Source organism: Candoia aspera, chromosome 3 (genome assembly GCF_035149785.1).
Source record: "Candoia aspera isolate rCanAsp1 chromosome 3, rCanAsp1.hap2, whole genome shotgun sequence".
Taxonomy (NCBI): domain Eukaryota; kingdom Metazoa; phylum Chordata; class Lepidosauria; order Squamata; family Boidae; genus Candoia; species Candoia aspera.
The window spans coordinates 94,820,819-94,841,392 of NC_086155.1; the positions used below are offsets into that span (position 1 = coordinate 94,820,819).

The 20,574-nt window shown below is 40.4% G+C and overlaps 1 protein-coding gene across 1 annotated transcript in view; it reads left to right on the forward strand.

Moving 5' to 3' along the window:
- The window catches only part of ASPM (assembly factor for spindle microtubules), a 30,069-nt gene extending 10,202 nt beyond the window's left edge, over positions 1–19,867 (forward strand). The window contains exons 13-24 of the mRNA XM_063299880.1: positions 628–837; positions 2,616–2,820; positions 2,921–3,066; positions 3,152–3,274; positions 3,369–3,494; positions 3,711–6,542; positions 6,783–6,953; positions 14,496–14,688; positions 15,918–16,072; positions 17,482–17,658; positions 19,221–19,393; positions 19,474–19,867. Coding sequence (XP_063155950.1) covers positions 628–837; positions 2,616–2,820; positions 2,921–3,066; positions 3,152–3,274; positions 3,369–3,494; positions 3,711–6,542; positions 6,783–6,953; positions 14,496–14,688; positions 15,918–16,072; positions 17,482–17,658; positions 19,221–19,393; positions 19,474–19,579 — 4,617 coding nt within the window. The 3' untranslated portion in view covers positions 19,580–19,867. The remainder of the gene's footprint in view (positions 1–627; positions 838–2,615; positions 2,821–2,920; positions 3,067–3,151; positions 3,275–3,368; positions 3,495–3,710; positions 6,543–6,782; positions 6,954–14,495; positions 14,689–15,917; positions 16,073–17,481; positions 17,659–19,220; positions 19,394–19,473) is intronic.
- The last annotated feature ends 707 nt before the right edge of the window (positions 19,868–20,574 follow it).

A 20,574-nucleotide genomic window follows, 5' to 3' on the forward strand; every position in this document is an offset into this window, starting at 1 on the left:
CCTTTAAAATATGCACAGAAATTATCAAGAAATTTATTGCTGGCATTGTTTGGTGATCTAATTTTAAATGTCATTTTTCAGTGCTATGTAGCACTGTCTGCATCTTTTTAAAGCAGCCATGTCTTGTGACCACATGGCAGCTGCAACAGATAGTCGAACAATTCCAAGAAAAAACATAGCTACTCTAAAGAGTTACAGATAGGTTTTATGGTAGTGCTCCTTCATATTTCAGAGCACCTTTCTAAAATTGAAAGCAAAGCACTGCACAGTCCTAATTATTTTATTTTAAATAATACAGTCTAACATACATAACTATATAGAACTGCAGTCTTAGACCAAGATATTGTTTTCACAGTCTCCCTGAGTTATTAGAACTTTCAGTACGCTGTTTTCACAATCAAGGAACAAAACCTAAATTTTTGAAAATGTGTAAATATCCTACCCCTTAGCTGTTGCCATTTTAGTTTTGATAGTTTGCCTTAGCGAGTTGTTGAGAGGTGGTACATTTTAGCATTCTAAGTATTACTCAGTATGATTTTTAAAATTCTGCCAGTAATACTCTCAGTTTAATTTTTTCACTATATAAGGAATGTGTTATGAATATAATGGTGGTTGGATCTTATTTAGGTGAATATTTCTCTTGACATGGATCAGTTAAAAGAAGAAATTGCTTTCTTAAAAAACATGCATGTTACAAAACTAAAAAGACTTGACATGGAATTTGCTAGCAGTGTGGGAAATGACACCAGCAGGTCTTACACATATGAAAGCTATGGTGAAAATGTAAAGCTGCTGATGGACTGGGTGAATGCTGTCTGTGGGTTTTACAATATTAAGGTAAATAATTATTTCCTCAAACAACTTCACAAAGCACACTGTTTTGATTCTGATAAATATTAGAGTTAACCAAATTTAATAAAAGTGAATTGAAATTTCAAGGCAAGTGTATTTGTGTTTGATTATATATTTGTTTTTGATTATGGATTATTACTGCTGTAGGAAATGAAATCTGAAATATTAAAATAAGGCTTGATTATGATGATGATTTAAGTGCTAAGGGTATTGCATTTGTTGCTGTCCTGTCTCTTCTTGGTACACTTCATTGATGCTAAATTGCATCATGTGGATAGTTGCTTGCTGGTGGGAGAATGAAGATGATGATTTAAAGCAAGTTATGGCAAAAAAAAAAAAAACCAGGTACAAGTATAATGGCCTGGTAATATGATCAGTCTTAAAATGCAATAGATAGTACTGTATGTATATCAGAATCATATTGCATATTGTTGGGTTAATTCATTTGTCTGTAAATTACTTTAGTTAGAAATTATGTGACACTGATTCTTTTTAAACACATTACATTTTCTACCAGTCAGTATGTATATTATTAAGCTAAGTTAATCAATGATTTAACTTGATGTTAAATATTTAAATGTCCTTATAATATGGTCATATATTTCCCTGTTTTAGTTCCAACAATTTTTTTTTAAAAAAACTTCAGATGAATCATGTGCTGAAATCTTCAGATAAGAACATAGCTTAAGGAAAATCTTGCTGATGTTTCAGTTTAGTTTGGCAAAAATGAAGGATGAGATTTATCTCAAATCTTGTGCTTTTTTTACAGGACCGTTGCAGAGTTTTTGCATCATCTAGTTGTTGTAAAATGTATTAATATTCTACCTACAGATGCTCTCTCACAGTAACGTTCTCTAGAGCAGTGATTTCCAAACTATTTGGCATCATGTCTCCTTTTGGATTTTGTTTAGAAACACTCAAGTCTCCCTACCCATCATTTAAGGCTACTCACTAACAAAAATTTCCATTCATAATTAAAATTAAACACAAACAGAAAGTTATTTTTATTTATAATTAAAAATAATTGCATACATTTTTCTCATAACAAAAACGAAAATGTAATCTAACATAAAAATAGTAGAAATAAAATGAATTTACCTTTCCTGCCTCCTTCCCATCAGCTAGCCTAGCCCATCTTTCTGCCTCAATCTACCAGTATACACAGAGCCTTATTTCTTTCCCATTAGCCTGCCTAGCCCTCAATCCTAACCTGACTTTAAAAAAATCATTTTAGGCTAGTACATAAGAAAAGATAGATTTCTACATCTAAATTTGCTTTTTTAATAAAAGATCTTTGTTAAAAAAAAGCAGATGAGTGGGCCCTTGTTGTTTATTCGTTTAGTCGCTTCCGACTCTTCGTGACTTCATGGACCAGCCCACGCCAGAGCTTCCTGTCGGTCGTCAACACCCCCAACTCCCCCAGGGACGAGTCCGTCACCTCTAGAATATCATCCATCCACCTTGCCCTTGGTCGGCCCCTCTTCCTTTTGCCCTCCACTCTCCCTAGCATCAGCATCTTCTCCAGGGTGTCCTGTCTTCTCATGATGTGGCCAAAGTATTTCAGTTTTGCCTTTAATATTGTTCCCTCAAGTGAGCAGTCTGGCTTTATGGCTTTATTTCCTGGAGTAGAGTGGGCCCTAAGCAAGTTATTTCTCTCAGAATGAAACTTTTAGAACTGATTTAACATATGTTAGACTTTTACAACCATCACAGAGCTACCACTGGTAGCAGCCACTTAGTTTTTTTCTTTTTCTTTATTCTAGGTGGAAAATTTTTCAGTGTCCTTTTCAGATGGAAGAGTTTTATGCTATTTGATTCATCATTATCACCCATGTTATGTGCCTTTGGAAGCTGTATGTAAACGCACTACTCAAACAGTAGAATGTACCAGAAGTGGCATTCTTGCACTGAATTCCTCCTCTGAGTCTGATGCTTCTCTAAATCTATTAAGTGGAACTTTTGATCAAAGTGAGTTCATTAAAATTAGAGCTTCAAATCAGGTTGAAAATATGAGTTACTGTTATTTCTGCTTTAATATACTCCATTTTTCATGTTTCTGCTTTCAAAGCTATAAGTACTTCTGTGCTTTATAAAGAACTCCTCGACAATGAGAAGAGAAATTTTCAACTGATCAATGCTGCAGTTTCTGATCTGGGAGGTGTTCCAGCTATGATTCAGCATTCAGACATGTCTAATACAATACCTGATGAGAAGGTAATCAGTCAGGTCATTAAAGTTCAGAGTTGTTTTGTTTCCTCACAACGTAATAAATTTCTTTTTGTACTCTCTCTCTTTTTAGGTAGTCATTACCTATGTGTCGTTTCTGTGTTCACGACTTTTAAGTCTTTCTAAAGAGATTCGAGCAGCTCAGTTGATTCAGTCTGCTTGGAGAAAATACAGATTGAAAATAAAACTTGCTCAGGTATTCAGTTGCTTTCTGTTTTGCTCTTAGTTGTCAACTGAAACTACTGCTATTGGAAGGAAAGAGGAATGTTTATATTATTACTTTTTTTCAGACCAGAAAGCAAAAATCTAATGCAGTAGTTACAATTCAGAAGCACTGGAGAAGATATTTGGCTCTACTGGAACTTCAGAAATTAAAAAAGGCAAAGCAGGAAGAAACTGGAAGAGTTGTAATCCAGGTATAATTGACTTCATATAAAACCACTTCGTCAAAATAAATCCATTTTTACTTAAGATTGTTAAGAGCTATGATCTTCATTCCCCAAGCCATTAGATTTCAAGCTCAAGTAGATAAGAGTTTCATTAATAGCATATTTTCTGGTCTTCATGTATTATAAAAAATCCTGAACAAACATAAATACATAACATTTGTTCTCTCTTTTCTTGTGATTCAGAGATGGCAAGAGGCTGTAATTGTCCTTCAAGCTTGGTACAGAATGAAGAGAGAGAGGCAGTGGTTTTTAAAGATGTCTAGAGCTGCATCTGTCATTCAAATATACTATCGTGCACACAGAGAACAAACCGTTTGGAGACAGAAGTTTTTGCAAATGAAAAAGGCAACTTTGTGTTTGCAAGCAAGCTACAGGGGCTGTAAAGTACGAAGAATGCTAAGACACCAAAACATGGCTGCTACTAAAATCCAGGCTGCATACAGGGCTTATGCTGCTAGAATGAAGTATCAAACTTTGATTCAAGCTTCCATTGTGATTCAGAAATGGTACAGGACTTCTAAAAATGAATCCAAAATAAGAAAACATTTTTTGAAGACAAAGACAGCTGTGATTTCCTTGCAGGCAGTTTTGCGGGGTTGGCAAGTGAGAAAATGGCTTCAGAAGCAGCATGCTGCTGCAATTACTATACAATCTGCCTATAGAACATATAAAGCTATGAATAAAATCAGAATGGTGAGAAGTGCTGTTCTAACCCTACAGCAGCATTATCGAGCTCACATCTCAAGTAAGAAACAGCAACAGGAATATATTATTCTTCGCAATAGCACCATATTACTCCAGGCAACTTGGAGAGGAACTATTTTGAGGAGGCAAATAGAAAGACAGTGCCAGGCTGCAGTGACTATTCAGTCCTATTACAGGATGCATGTGAATCAAGTCAAGTTTAAACGTTTCAGGGAAGCTGCAATTACAATTCAGAGATGGTATCATGCTGCTATTCAAGCCCATAATACACAACAAAAATACCTTGCTTTAAAGGAAGCAGCTGTTAAAATGCAGGCAATTTACCGAGGTTCGAGAGTAAGGCGAAAAATCCAGTGCATGAATCAAGCAGCTATTTGTATCCAAGCCATGTTTAAAATGCATCAGAGTAATGTTCGATATAGGACACTAAAAAGGTCAGCTACTGTAATTCAAGCACGATACCGAGCTTTCTGCAGAGGACAAAAAGATCGTAAAAAATATCTGGCACAAAGAAAGTCATCTCTCATCCTTCAAGCAGCGTACAGAGGCATGAAAATTAGACAGGAACTGAGAGCTAGGCAGCAGTGTATAATAGTTATTCAGTCCTATTATCGAATGTACAGAGAACGGAAAACTTACTTAAAGTTAGTTGCAGCAACAAAAGTGATTCAGCAGTGGTATCGTGCTTCCAGAGATACAAATGCTCAGATGCATAAATACAAGATGATGAAGACTTCTGCTCTCCAAATCCAGTCTGCTTTCCGAGGTATGAAAACTAGAGCCTGTCTGAAAAAGATGCACACGGCTGCCATCATCATTCAAAGAAATTTTAAAACTTTCATTCAGAGGCGTAATTTTATTTTTCTTAAGTCAGCTGCTGTGACAATTCAGAGAAAGTATCAAGCAACTGTACTCTCACAACGGCAGCGTGAGAAGTTTCTTAATTTACGTAGAGCAGTGATCATAATACAGTCTACTGTCAGAGGCCTGCTTGCTAGGAAACATGTAAAGCAAAAGCATCTGGCTGCTGCAGTTATCCAGGCAACCTTTAGAATGCACATAGCCTACACTCGATACAGAATAATGAAGCCTGCTTCTGTTGTAATACAGCAACATTATAGAGCATACCGAAAAACTAAACAGATTAGAGACTTGTACTTAAAACAACGCCACTCTGCCTTAGTTCTTCAGGCAGTTTGCAGAGGAATGAAAGTTAGGCATATGTTAAAGAAAAAACATGAAGCTGCGGTAGTCATACAAAGTAACTACCGAAAATACAGGCAATGGAAATCCTACAAAAAAATTCAGTGGGCAGTCAGAATCATCCAGATGAGAGTCAGAGCCAACAAAAAGAGCAAAATTGCAGTCCAGCAGTATTCTTCAATTAAGACGGCTACTGTCTGCATTCAGAAAGCTTTTCGCAGGATGAAAACAAGAAGTTACCAAAAAAGACAGGAAGCTGCTCTCGTGCTTCAGCGGAATCTTAAAATGCAAAGAGCACGTAAAAATTACCTCACTTTAAAAGCAGCTACGATATCCCTTCAGAGGAAGTACAGGGCATTGGTTGTGATGAGAAGACAAGCTAAAGAATATGCTTCTGTTCGAGCAAAAGTTATTTGCGTGCAGTCTTTCTATAGAGGTTTTAAACTACGGAAAGAAATTAAACGCCTGCATTTAGCAGCAACAGTGATTCAGGCGACATTTAGAATGCACAGAGCTAAGCTAGCTTACCAGAAACTGAGATGTGCTGCTATCACCATGCAGAAGTACTATCGATCACACCTAAAGGGGAAACATCAAAATACACATCAGGCAATTCAGAAATCTGTAATAGATCAGGCCACTTGCAGAGGAACAAGAATACAGCCAGAACTGGACATCATGCATATTTCAGCAACTATCATCCAGTCTCTTTATCGGATGTATGTACAGCAAAAGCGTTACAGATTGATATGCTGGGCTGTGATAATTATTCAGTCTGCCTATCGTGGAATGGTAGCACGCAAAAAAGCAAAGAAAATGCATGCAGCAAGAAACAGTCCGTTCTTTCATCTGGCTGTGGATCATAGAACTGAAGCTATTGGAGCAAAGACTCAGTGCCATACAAATGAAGCCAGAGAACAGTACCAGAAATATTGGAAAGCTGCACTTTTAATACAACAATGTTACCGTTCTTACCTGGCTATGAAAAATCAACCAATGATTTATTTACGAACACATAAGAGAATAATTCTTTTGCAAGCTACAGTGAGAGGTTTCATTGAACGACAAAGGTTTTCCAGAATAAAAAGAAGTATAATAAAAATCCAGGTATTCAAGAAATTCAATTTTCTCCAGCATTAACCGCTTCCAATTACTATAGCATAAACTTGAATAACCTTTGATTTGATTTAACTTTAAATTAAAAGTAAAGTTATGTAAGCCCACTACCATTGAGATACAGAATATCCCTCTTTTATTGCTGTCCCTCATCTATGTTAGGCTACTGCTTTCATATTTCCATATTATGAGGCTATGAATTCATGTTCCTTTTATATCTTTTTAAAACAGAGATGGTATCGAGCAAACTGGCAGAGGAGAAGATACCTGCAATATCGTAAGAAAATTATTATAATACAGAGAATGGTGAGAAGATGGATGAGCTGCAGGAATATAACTACAGGTAGAATTCCAAAAGATGTAAACCCCAAAGTTGTTAGCAGTGGAATAATTAAATTTCAGGTAAGTAAACGTTCCAGAAAAACAATACTGTTTAGGGCTGTGCATGAAAGGCAAACTAGTTTTGTTTCGAATTCAAAGACTAAGTTTTGGAAATTCTTTTACCCTCTTCTGGGCCCATAGTCATCCAGATGAAACAAGTCAGATCAGTCTGTAATAAAGCTTCCATCGTCCATGACTTGATTGTGGATAAGAGGGCGGACCTGGCCTGCATCACCAAAACCTGGTTGGGCACTGGGGGGGGGTGGGGGGTGGAATCCCCTCTCTGCAATTCCTCTCTGAAATGTGTCCTCCCAGGTGTGGCACCAACTGTGACTCCAGGGCAAGGGTAGTAGTTTGGCTGTAGTTATTTGTGAGTCTCCGGTGGCTGCTAGTGGCCCTGCCCCAGACATCACAAGATGTGTGACCCTCTTTGTGAGGTTGGGCCATAGGAATCAATGGGAATTGTTCACTTACCTTCCTCCCTGCAGTGTAGCAGCATCCTTGCCAATTTATTTATTTTATTTATTTGTTCATTCAATTTATATAGCCGCCCATATAGCTGCCCGTCTCAAACCAATCTTCCTAGATTCTGTGTCTGGGTGGGCAGTGGAGTTCCCCAGGCTTATGGTTCTGAGGGACTTCAACCTGCCTTCTCTGAGCCCAGCGTCTGAGGTAGCACATGACAGCCATGGATCTGGTCCAACTTATTCATGGCTCGACTCACACCAGGTGTCCCACATTGGATCTGGTGTTTGCCTTGGGGCAGTGGTCTCATGATCTGGATTTGGGGGATGTTCACATCAGTCCCTTGCCATGGGCAGATCACTCCATTTGGTCCTAGAGTTCTCTGCAGCTCCCCCTCACTGCAGGGAGGTAGGACCTATTAGATCAGCCTGCCCCAGGCGCCTGATGGACCCAGTATGGTTTCAAAGGGAGCTTGGGGTTTTTCCTGAAGCTCTGGCATATGGTTCAGCCGATGCCCTCATTGCAGTTTGGAATGAGCAGGTGAGGGGTGTGCTGGACCAAACTGTGCTTGCGTGGACTCTGTGTGCATGTGGATCTTGTGGGGTGACATCGGTTACGAGCAATTCTGAGAGATGAAGCGACAAAAGAGACACCTAGAGTGCCGCTGGAGAAAAAGTGAACTCGACCAAGCCTTTATAAGGACTTACCTTGTGGCGATAAGGGCAGCAAAGTGCATTTACTTCTCTGCCCTTATTGTGTCTGCAGATAGCTGCCCAACGACCCTGTTTTGGGTGACCATGTCCCTTCTGGGTAAGGAGGTGTCATGTTCTCATTTCAATGTCTGGTTAACATTGTAACGTTTCACATGTCTTTTTCTGTTCCATGTTCCTTCACCCGGGGTTTTTCCATTCCTTTGCCCTCCATTGTTTTCAGGGCTTGGAATGCATGTTTGGGTTTGCGCTCCTGTTCAAGGTTACTTTCCCAGGCGCGTCTAACGGATTCTCGCACCTGGGAGGGGGAGCGTCTTGACGGGCGATGGGGCGGGACTTGATCGCAAGCAAGGCTTTTAAGTTTGTATTTGGCGCGCTTTTGCTCATTCTCAGCTTTCTCTGTATTTGCATACTATTCCTTTTAATAAATCAGTTATCTTTAAGCCCCGAGCTTGTGAGACTGAGTATTTGGGATTAGGCAATCATTACATAAAGCTGAGAATCATTTTATCCATTTGCCGCTAGCCCCATCCAATCCTTGGATAGAGGGAACGCTAGCGATGACAGAACCTCAACTTCGCGCAAGTGAGGGAAGCGAAGAGGAGCGGGAGGCGGCCAAAAGCCGGCCAGCGCTAACATCGAGAGCGCAAAGAGCAGCACGTCGGGAGTTGCGAGATATCCAATTGGACGAGCTGCTGATATCCATGCAGGAGAGTCTCAGGAGTGAACATAGAACTGTCATGGAAAGAGCACCGGGGAGGGGGTCTCCACAATTGTCCTGGGAGCACGAAGTCCCCTTGTCACCGAGGGTGGTGGTAACCAACCAACCCCAGGAGGAGCCGGTCACTCCGGCCCGTATGAGGGCATTGGAAGATAAAATGGATTTAATAGTGACGATCCTCAAGGATCTACCCAGAGAGGATCTACCCAGAGAAGCAGAGCCCACCCCGGAGGATTGGGAAGAAGAGCCGTCACAGTACCCCAGGCACAGTACCCTGTCGACCCGGGGGAGAAGCAAGACTCGATCAGCACGTCAAGGGGGGGAGCGAGAGGCAAGACCTCCTAGGGATCGACCACCCATGGGGGCTCGGCGTACGCTGACATTCGCGGCACCGCCACAGCCAGCTGAGCCGGCAAGAACCTTCCCACCATTTGGAGTGAAGTTCGATGGGGATCCCACAACGCTCTCCTTCTTTATTACTAATGCCAAACATTACATAGAAGATTGGGGTCGAAACTTTCGGTCTGAACATGGCAAGATCAATTTCATTGCCAACAAGCTGAGAGGAAGGGCAGCGGATTGGTATGTGCAACTATGCCAAGCTGAGGCAAATGAGTTAGAGGACTTCGATGACTTTTTGTGGGCACTTAAGGAGCATTTCGAAGACCCCCTAGCTCAAGAAACGGCCAAAAATGACCTGCGGAAACTCTACCAAGGGTCCCTCTCAGTGGCCAAATATGCGTTGGAGTTTAAAGCTTTGGCAGGCAAAGTGGAAGACTGGTCTGAGCCAACAATCATCGAATTGTTCAAGCAGGGGCTAGAACCCGAAATCCTTCGATGGGCACTAGGCAGAGATGATCCCAAAACGCTATATGGGTGGATTCAGTTGGCGGGAAGCGCAGAAAATGCCCTACAAACCTATGCCCATACCAAAGAGCTTAGACAAACACGTCTTGCTAGAGGAGCGCGCACATCTGGACTTGCCAGTCGCCCCAAACCGAAAACCTGGGAAGAGGAGAGGGAGCGACGGTTCTCCAAGGGTCAGTGCCTCAGATGTGGGAAAGAGGGGCATCGAGCCACGTCGTGCCCGAGACGCCGTCCAGAGGAACGACAGACGAAACCCACGGTAAAGTCGCCTGCTCCTGCTCCACCGCGAAAACTGAAGGCAGCCCTCGCGGAACTGGACCCCCCAGACCTACCCTTCGGAGATGAGGAGGAAGAGTTGCAATTCGAGCAGCCGGCGGGAAAAGCCTACCACCTGCCCTGAAGGGCGCCCTAGGGCAGGTGGAAGAAACCGGGCGTAACCATGATTCGGTGAGTGGAAACTTCCCCACACTGACTGTTAAAGTTAAACTGAGTTCAAAAACCAAAACGGTGGAAGTGTGGGCCATGCTAGACTCGGGTTGCTCCCGTTCCCTAATGCACCCTGATGTCGTAGCGGCTCTGGAACTGCCCACGTTCCCGTTGCCAAGACCCATGATTTTCACCCAATTGGATGGAACTATGGCGGGAGGGAAAGCAGTCAATCTTTCCACGGAACTGGTCGCCTTGCAGATGGGCTCCCATCAGGAAAAGCTGCCATTTGTGGTCGCTCCAGTGGGGGGTCCTCTGGTAATCTTGGGGATGCCTTGGTTTGTGCAACAAAACCCTTTTATCAACTGGCTGCATAGAACTGTGACGTTTGCAGATGGATTTTACAAAGTACCCGAAAAGGACCTACTGGAGGACATGGAGGGTGGAGGGGTAGCGTATACTACTGTGCAAACGCTTCAACCTCTTGAGGGACTACCCAATCAATATCAGGATTTTGCTGAAGTATTTGGGGAAAAGGAAGCGGATCGCTTGCCACCCCACCGAAAAACGGACTGTGCCATTGAGTTTTTACCAAATGTAAAATTGCCTCACCCAAAAATATACCCCATGTCTCCCAAAGAGCTTACCACGCTAAGGGAGTTCATTGACAAAAACCTGGCTAGGGGTTTCATTGAGCCGGCAAATTCCCCGGTAGGCGCTCCTGTCCTATTCCGGCCAAAAAAGGATGGGTCATTAAGGCTTTGTACCGATTTCCGCGGGCTCAATGCGGTCTCAATATTAAATAAATATCCTTTGCCCCTGATCAAAGATATGTTATCACATCTGGCCAGAGGCAAAATTTTCTCAAAACTGGATTTGAGAGAAGCTTACTTTCGCATTCGAATAAGGAAAGGGGATGAGTGGAAGACAGCGTTTAACTGTCCTCTTGGGGCTTTCCAATATAAAGTCTTACCATTCGGTTTGTCTGGGGCACCTGGGGTCTTTATGCAACTAATCAATGAAGTTTTGCATGACCACCTATTCAAGGGGGTACTAGTATATTTGGATGATGTATTGATTTATACTGAAACCATGTCAGAACATATCCACTTGGTGCATCAGGTACTGGCTAAGTTGAAAAAAGCAGAGTTGTACGCAAAATTGTCAAAATGTGCATTTCATCAGTCGCAAATTGATTACCTAGGCTACCGAATTTCAGCTCAGGGCATTGAAATGGACCCTGCAAAAGTAGAAGCTATTGTGGCATGGGAGCCTCCCCGTACCAGGCGACAATTACAAAGTTTCCTGGGATTTTCTAATTTCTATCGGGCATTCGCCCAAAATTTTGCAGAAATCGCCCTCCCCCTTACTGAACTGTTAAAAACTAAAGGACAGGGGGATACGCGACGTTCAAAGAACCCAGGCGCGTATCCCAGGGCTGAGTTCTTCAGCCGCTTCGATTTCACCCTTAAATTTATACCTGGCAAGAAAAACGTTTTAGCTGATGCGCTCTCGCGCAGACCCCAAGACGCTGGCCCAGGGCCAACGGTCCAAGGTACCGTCTGGACCGACAAACAATTAAGTTTGGCAGCAGTGACTCGCAGCCAAACCCGAGCGCAATCAACTCAGCCTCCAGCCGCTCTGCCTTCCAGCCGCTCGCCGCACTTGTCAATTCCTTCCGATTTGCAACAACAGTGCGGCGATAAAGCGCAAACCAGGCAAACCCCAAGGGCTCCTTCAACCTGTTGCCACTCCATCTGTCCCTTGGCAGGACATCTCCATGGACTTTATCGTTGATCTACCCCCTAGTCAACGCAAAACTGTCATTTGGGTCGTTAAAGATTTCTTTTCCAAACAAGCCCACTTTATCCCATGCGCTTCTATCCCCACCGCCCAACAACTGGCACGCCTCTTCCTCATCCACGTGTACCGCCTCCACGGTATCCCCGCCCGTTTGGTGAGTGACAGAGGCACACAATTTACGTCACAATTTTGGCGGGCGTTTTTAAAACTTTTGGGTACAAAACAGGCGCTTTCCACTGCCTGGCATCCGGAAACGGACGGATCTACAGAGGCGGTTAATTCTACATTGGAACAATACCTCCGGGCTTTTGTTAACTACCAACAAGACAACTGGGTCGACTTACTCCCATTTGCTGAGGTTGCTTACAACAATCAGGGGAGCTCTTCCAGGACTGCTGTGAAGAATATTCTCAGCATCTGTTAAACAAGGATGCTTGACTTCACTCAGAATTGGATTCTGGCTGGGCAGGTCTGTTTGGAAGTGACGAAGACATTTCTAAGCCCTATCATCTTGGAGGATTTCTAGTCAGTCCTGAGGAAATGGACAGGGTCCTCGTGGGTGTGAGTTTGACCACCTATGTTCTGGACCCATGCCCTTCTTGGTTGATTAAGGCCTCCCAGGAGGTGGCATGCAGTTGGATCCAAGCAGTGGTTAATGCCTCCCTGTGGGAGAGAGTGGTGCCACCTGCTTTGAAGAAGGTGGTGATGCACCCCTTCTCAAGAGTCATCCTTTGATCCAACAGTTCTTGACAACTTTTGTCCAGTCTCCAACCTTCTCTTTTTAGGGAAGGTTGTTGAGAGAGCAGTTGGTGCTTAACTACAGAGGGCCCTGGATGAAGTGGATTATCTGGACCCTTTTCAGTCTGGGTTCAGGCTAGGATACCGTATTGAGAGGGCATTGGTTGCGCTTGTTGATGACCTTTGGAGGACTCGGGATGGGGGTGGTGCAACTGTCCAGGCCCTCCTGAATCTCTCAGTGGCTTTCAGTACCATTGACCATGGTATCCTGAGCTGGCTTTGGGGACTGGGTGTGAGAGGCACCATTTTGTGGCGATTCTCTTCCTTTCTCTGTGGCCAGTTTCAGTCAGTGTTGCTGGAAGAGACATTGAGCCCTAGGCCCCTGCATGTGGGGTGGCTTGGATCTCTCTTCTCTTCTCTTTAACATCTACCTGAAACCATTGGGTGAGGTCATTTGCCAGCAGGGGGTGTGGTATCATCAGAATGCTGATGATACCCAGTTATACATCTCTACCCCAGGCCAGGCAGGTGATGCTTTTGTGGTGCTGACCATGTGCTAGAGGCTGTGAGGATCTGGATGGGGACGAACTGACTTCAACTCAATCCTGGCAAGATGGAGTGCTTTCAATTTTGGCCCCCCAGGGTCTGGGGATATGTCAACTTTGACTCTGGTTGGGGTTGCACTACTCTGGACAGAGCTGGTGTGCAATTTGGGGGCCCTAAAGGATTCACAGCTACTGCTTGATGAGCAAGTAGCAGCTGTGGCTAGGAGGGGCTTTGCACAGATTCGTCTTGGCACCAGTTGTGCCCTTTCCTGGACTGGGAAGCCCTGGTCACGGTCACTTGTACCATGGTTACTTCTTGTTTGGATTACTGCAATATGCTGTACATGGGGCTGCCCTTGAAGACGACCCAGAAGTTACATCTGGGCCAGAATGCAGCAGCACACACAGTATTGGGCATCCCTAGGCTCACCCATATTACACCCCTGTTGCATGAGCTGCACTGGCTCCCAGTTTTCTTCTAGGTGCAATTCAAGGTGGTGGTAATTACCTTTAAAGCCCTACATGGCATGGGACCATGTTATCTGCAAGACCACCTCTTCCTGAGGACATCTCTCTGTCCTACCAGATTGGAAAGGGTGATCACGCTGTAGGTGCCTTCCCTTAAATATTGCTCTTGTGGGGCCTTGGAAGTGTGCCTTTTCCTTAGCAGCCCCTGCCCTATGGGACACTCCTTTCTGAGATCCAACAGGACCCTATCCTTGCAGAGAGCACTTAAAACTTGGCTCTTCCCCCAGGCGTTGGCATAGGGCAAGGCCAGCGTGGGCTTAAGAATGTCAGTGCGTTAGAGAAGTGTGGCTGAGGTGCCAGGTTTTTCTGTTTTAATTTTTATTGTTAGTTTTTATACTGTTTTACATCGTTTGATAATGTTTTATTGGTTGTAAGTGCCCAGAGTTGCTTTAAGATGGGCAGCTATACAAGTATTTTAAACAAATAAATAAAATAAGTCAAATTATTTGTTCATTCCGTTTCAGATCAACTGACTCCAAAAACTTGCAAAATGTGGAAACAGTTTGAATTTTTTCTGAGATGCTCTGTGACCTAGTGTAAAATCTTGCAAGGATTATCTGGAAATGTTTGATGCTTTCTAAAACTTTGCATTTATGAATTCTCACTGAGTGACCTTCAGAAAACACTGGAGAAAAACAATATTACTTGAAAAATTTGTGGAATTTATTTTTAAGTAATAAAGCTACATTCTGGGTTGGAAATTTCTGCCTTCTCTTTTATTCCTTAACATGTGACTTTTTTCTCTCCCCTTACTTATAAGGCACTGTGGAGAGGATATTCTTGGAGGAAAAAGACTGATACTGCAGAAACCAGATCTCTGCGAGACAGTTTGATAATTGCTAATAAAGAAAGCAAAGAAGAGAAGAAGCTGTGTAATAGAACTGCACTTGCTATTGATTGTCTTCTTAAATATAAACACTTTTCTTATATTCTGGCAGCTTTAAAGGATCTGGGTTAGTAATTTGATTCAAGGGCAGTCTTTATTTTTAAATATCAGCATATAGACATTCTTATATGTATGAAGTTAAACACCCTTTCATTTGAAAAACAAATACTTTGAAAAACTAGTTCTTGGTACCATTATCACTTTAGCCTTTAGAAGCATTAGTGTCTAAAATGAAAGAAAAGCAGGAAGGGAGATAGGCCAACATTATATGTCTGAAAGAAGCACTATTTCATCCTTGGATTGCTGTGATAATCAATCTCTGTACATGGTGCAGTTTTAATAATATGTATGGAAGAGTGGGAATATCTTGACTTATTTATTTATTTAGATTTCAAATTTCTGTCACCACCGATCTCCCCTAAAGAGGGACTCTGGGCAGTTTACAGCAAAATAAACAAAACCATAAAACGTAAATTACAATGCAAACAATCATTATAAATAGATAAATATAAGATCCTTGTGGCGAAAAGCTCTCATTCAATGGGAAGGGCACTATGGTGCCAGCCACCCCCAGGAACAGCTCTTGCCCTTCCCATCCCAAGCAAGGCAGCAGAACCAGGTTTTCAAATTCTTCCGGAATTTGACTTAACTTTCTGTGTTGGTTATTTCCTAATCAGCCTCTGCACATTGAGGCTGAAGTTTGTACAGTTGGGAGCCCAATTGCATAGACTCCTCACAGACCATAGAAATCTGGGTTTTAAATAACGATATAACTAGAAATGTAGAATGTACTAACCCTGAGTTCTAAATTATGTTGGAAGGCTTTGAATTTTGTAACCTCAGAGCTTAAGCTGTAATGAAGTAGAATACTGCAGGACTAGACTAAGAGAGTTGATGTAAAGAATGGGGCTTAGTAAACACATGCAGTCAGCTCTTTCAGGGTCCAGTTGTATGGGGAGTAGATTGGTCACTAAATTTATATTTCTTTCAACAATATATTTAGGCTATTATTTTGAAGGGAGCCAGTTTGGTCTAGTGGTTAAAGCAACAAGCTAGAAACCAGGAGGCTGTGAGTTCTAGTCCCACTTTAGGCATGAAAGCCAGGTGGGAGACTTTGGGCCAATAACTCTCAGCCTGAGGAAGGAGGCAATGGCAAACTGCTTCTAAAATCTTGCCAAGAAAATTGCAGGGTCTAGTCCAGGCAGTAGCCAAGAATTGGACACAAATGAATGGCAGAAAAAAAATTTTTTTTTTGAAAAGGTGTTAATATTTTTTCCTCTGTTTTTTTCGTCTCAGAGGTTGTAACTAGATTATCTCCTGTTTGTTGTGAAAATATGGCCCAAAGTAAAGCAGTCTGCACTATTTTTACTTTGATACGGAGCTGCAATAGAAGTGTCCCTAGCAGGGATGTTATTAGGTATTCTGTCCAAGTCTTACTTAATTTATCAAAGGTATGTATATACTTTGTTAAAATTAAGCTTTTTTTTTTTGTAAGTTTGTATTACAAAGTTTATATCTGTTGTTATTGTCTCATTTTTAATAAATGACAGAATTGAAATTTCAGGCTATATTGTAAATGAGGGTTAAGCTTTAGTCTTTGAAGCCCATTTCAAATTTAATTTAATGCAGGTCTAAAATGCAGGGGCAAATAATTTCTGTTGTGAAAAGTACCAGTGATGTTGGTTTTCAGAATTGTTTTCAATCTGAAATTGATTAGCATTTCACCTAACACGTTGTGATTCAAATTGCAAAGAATTTATTTGTTGTTCTTTTAACCTGTATCAGTCTGCCAAATAATCAAAAAGTACTTAAGCGAAATATTTCATTATGGAAAAATAGGGAAAGTATATTTTAAATTCAGTACTAAGCATGTTAACTCAATCCCACATAGCTATTGGGAACTGCCTATCAAATAGTTTGTGATACTGTACCTTTAGTGAGCTTTAATTGAATTTAGTGTTCTGTTTGGAAAAGATATATCTGCAGATGATGAAAAAGTACCATCTAGAGCAGCCTTTTTCAACCTTTTGACCCTGAAGGAACCACTGAAATATTTTTCAGGCCTTGGGGAACCCCTGCACATTCAGGCTCAAATATAGGCCAGATGTTACAAAATTATTATATTCATTTCATGTGTAGGCCTGTATATATGCACTAACAGTGTTCTTAAACTAAAAATAAAGAATGAAACTTACCTCTTTAATGTGAAGTTGCTCAAATTTGAAATAATTTTTTAAATAAATAATGATCTCCCAGGGAACCCCTAGTGACTTCTCGCAGAACCCTAGGGTTCCATGGAACCCTGGTTGAGAAACCCTGATCTAGAGGCACTGTTGCTGTTCCCTATACTGGTGAGATATGGTTTGGAAAAAAATGTATTTTGAGAGAAAGATAAGAAAAGAAAGTCCTGTTTAGGCATTACAAAAGAGATTGAAATTCATTAGGCAATAAAAAATCTTTAGGTTAATTTTCAAAACACCCATGTTTTTAAGCAATAAGGTTGGAGTTTATTTATATGCCCATATTTTTTTCAAGGTTTTATTATTGTTACTAGTAAAAGAACCCCTCCCTCAATTCATAAGTAATTATTTTGCAGAAAATAGTCATTCTCCTGCCTAAATACAGTATTCTAATTTGGAATTAAGCTATTTGCTAAAATCATGTTAGTTTATTGTGCTTATATTGTTCACTCTTATTAACAAAATAGACAACAAGGATGAGATTTATTTGTTCCTGTGTATTGATGCTATAAATCATTGACATCTATATATCATTCTACAGTTCTGATAATGATTTCACATACAATGAACAATCCTAGGATTCTTGAAGATTAACGTATAACTCTTTACTTCTATTTAAGTATGAAAGGACTACTGATGCTGTTTATGATGTGGAAAATTCTATAGAAACATTGTTGGATTTACTTCAGATGTACCGGGAAAGAGCTGGGGAGAAAACTTCAGAAAAAGGTGGTAGCATTTTTACCAAGACGTGCTGCTTATTTGCTCATCTTTCAAAGGACTCAAGAAGAGCTTCTGTAAGTTTTATTTGTTAACTTCTTTGTGTCTTTATTATCTGGAAGTTGCCAAGGTTGTAGCAGACAGAGAATTACTATAGTTAATAAACAAATAGCCAGTTTGGTGTAGTGTTTAAGTCTCTAGGCTAGAAACCTTGAGACCATGAGTTCTAGTACCACCTTAGGCACAAAGCCAGCTGGGTGACCTTGGGCCAGTCAGTTTCTCTAAACCCTAGGAAGGAAGCAATGGCAAACCACTTCTGAAAAAACCTTGCCAAGAAAACTTCAGGGACTTGTCCAGGCAGTTTCTGAGAATCGGACACAATTGAATAGATTTTTTTTTAAAAATGATGTTGACTGAGTATTAAATGCTGATGGTTGCTGTAGTTCGCTTGTGTCAATTGCATTTCACTTATATATATAATTGAAGTGCAAATTCTTTTTCAGGTTGAGGGCTTGAATTCCAAAAAATGGCTAGGGCTAGACTTAGGGTTAGGGTACAGGAGCTAGTACTCGGAGGCAGCAGTGTAGTTGCTGGAGGTTTTTTAAAAGGAACATTCTAGAATAATAATAATACTTTAGAACTGAATAGTGAGCAAATTTCTACTAGTTCTTGCCCACGTTAAAAAGTGTGGTTGTTTTAAACTAAAATGTATCTGCTGAGTGAATATTGTAAAAAGTTCACTATGCTATTATTATTATTATTACAGATACATCTGGCTAACTAATACTTGCCTATATATAGTGGTTTTATTTAGGATGCCACTGATTCATCTTAAGTACAGGTAGTCCTTGTTTAGCTACCACAATTGGGACTGGTAACTGTCATTAAACGAAGTGGTTAGCTAAGTGAAGCTGTGCCTGTGTTTATGATCTTACTTCAGCTTTCCTTTGCCTTTCATACCTGCGAAGGTTGTAAATGTGAGCACTGGTTGCAAAGTTATTTTTTCATCACCCTCATAACTATGAATGGTCACTAAACAAGGCAGTTGCTAAACAAGGACTACCATATAGTTAAATGCAAATCTTGGATACTGGATTCTAACAGTGGGGTTTTATTTCTCTAGCTATGCTGACAAATCATCTTAAATGTGCTAAGGGAGATAAGAAGATGCTTCTTTGGAGGCTGTAGTTCAAAGTAGTCAATTCCTACTGATCTTTGCCTTCTAGTATATAGATTATAAACCAAGTTGACCTGGATCCCACAACAGCTAATAGTCTTTAAAAGCAGAACTTAGTTCAAAATTCACAATTGGCAGATCATACTATTTTATGGGATATTTTTGAAAAAGTTACCAGTTCTTCTTGTTTTTAACAATCCTGTGTACTTAATAAAATGTGTCTTATTTTAAGTAATTTGCCCTTTTCTGTAGACAGCTGGTGACTCCTGAATTCTGTATATTATAACCCAAGACTAATTTTAAAAGGAAGCACTTGGTGTAAATGAGGCATACTGAGATTATAAAAAGAGTGTCAAAGTGGTCCAATTAAAAATTTGAAAGGATTTTGAAAGATACACAGCTTTGAGGTTTCATTGAACAAAATACTATACTTTAACAACAAGATGGTTGCTTACTTTTTAGGAGATTCGAAATAACCATAAAGTAGTTGCTTGCCTTCGGAGATTGTTTAAACTTATAGCCCGTAAACATCAAATGGATGTCCAAAGAATGCTTGCCAAACAAAAGTTAGATGCATACATACATGGACAGAGCTCCATTCCAGTGCTTCATGTAAAAACAAAAATAGTTTCACGGTAAGTCTAAATTGTTTTGACTTTAATTTTCTCCTTCAAATCCTACTTTTATTTTTATGGATTTTTTTTTCATCCTATAGGCAGAGGCCAGATTGGGATCTAAAGAAAGATAATATAAGAGAGATTGTTGATCCACTGCAGGCCATTGAAATGGTAATGAACACACTCGGAATTTCTTGCAATTAAAAGGTGGAAGAGTTTATAATTATGACAGTTATAGAAAGAAATGGACTTGACTTCTTGTATCAATTTACATATTATGTAGTTATTTTATAAACCTTGTTTACCAATGTTTGAACTCAACTATCAATTAAACTAAACATGTTACTGCAAATTCCGATATTTTTTTTCTGTTGAATTAATAAAATCTCAAATATTACTTGTATATAATTTATAAGTAAGAAATTTGTATACTGTGTACAATTTAATAAGATTGTCATTTTATACAATAAAATGGGAAAACAAAGATTGTTAGTTAATGTAATGTGTATTTCTTTTGCTTTAGAGGGAAATTTGAGACACATACTAACAGCTTAATACCATAAAATTAGCATGCAAAACCTGTTTAAAACTAAGGACTCCTCTGTGGGAGATTGCACTTTAAAAGGTTGGGCAGGTTCATGGAAAAAAAGGTGGACAACACCAGGACAAATAATGAATTTTAATTTAAGATAAATTAATTTAAAAAACCTCAAAGGATTACTTCCCCTGTATTGGATAATTTTCTCCTTGTGGCACATTAAAATGATGAATTTTTTACATTTTGTTTTTCATTTAATAAAATTATTTTATGGTTTAAGAATGGAAAATCTAGCTTTTGTTATCCATAGAATTCTTACATTTTTGCTTTACCACTACGACCAAGGAATCCTAAATTTTGTATTTGTTACTTCATGAGAAGTAAGTTCTTTCACAACTATTAAATGGAAACATCAAAATTATGAACAGTACTATTGCTGCTTGCCGGACTGTTTATTCATATTCAGTTCACCTGTACTTTTGAATCACCAGTTCTATCTTCATCTTTTGCATGTCCTTCCACTGATACATTGAATACCTACACACTCCTTTTTCTGTGGCTGGGCCCATAGTGTAGAACAAACTGTCCCTGGAGTTAAAGTAACCCCCATTCCCCATAATTTAGTAGCAGGCTCAAAATTTGTTTATCATGGACTTTTAAT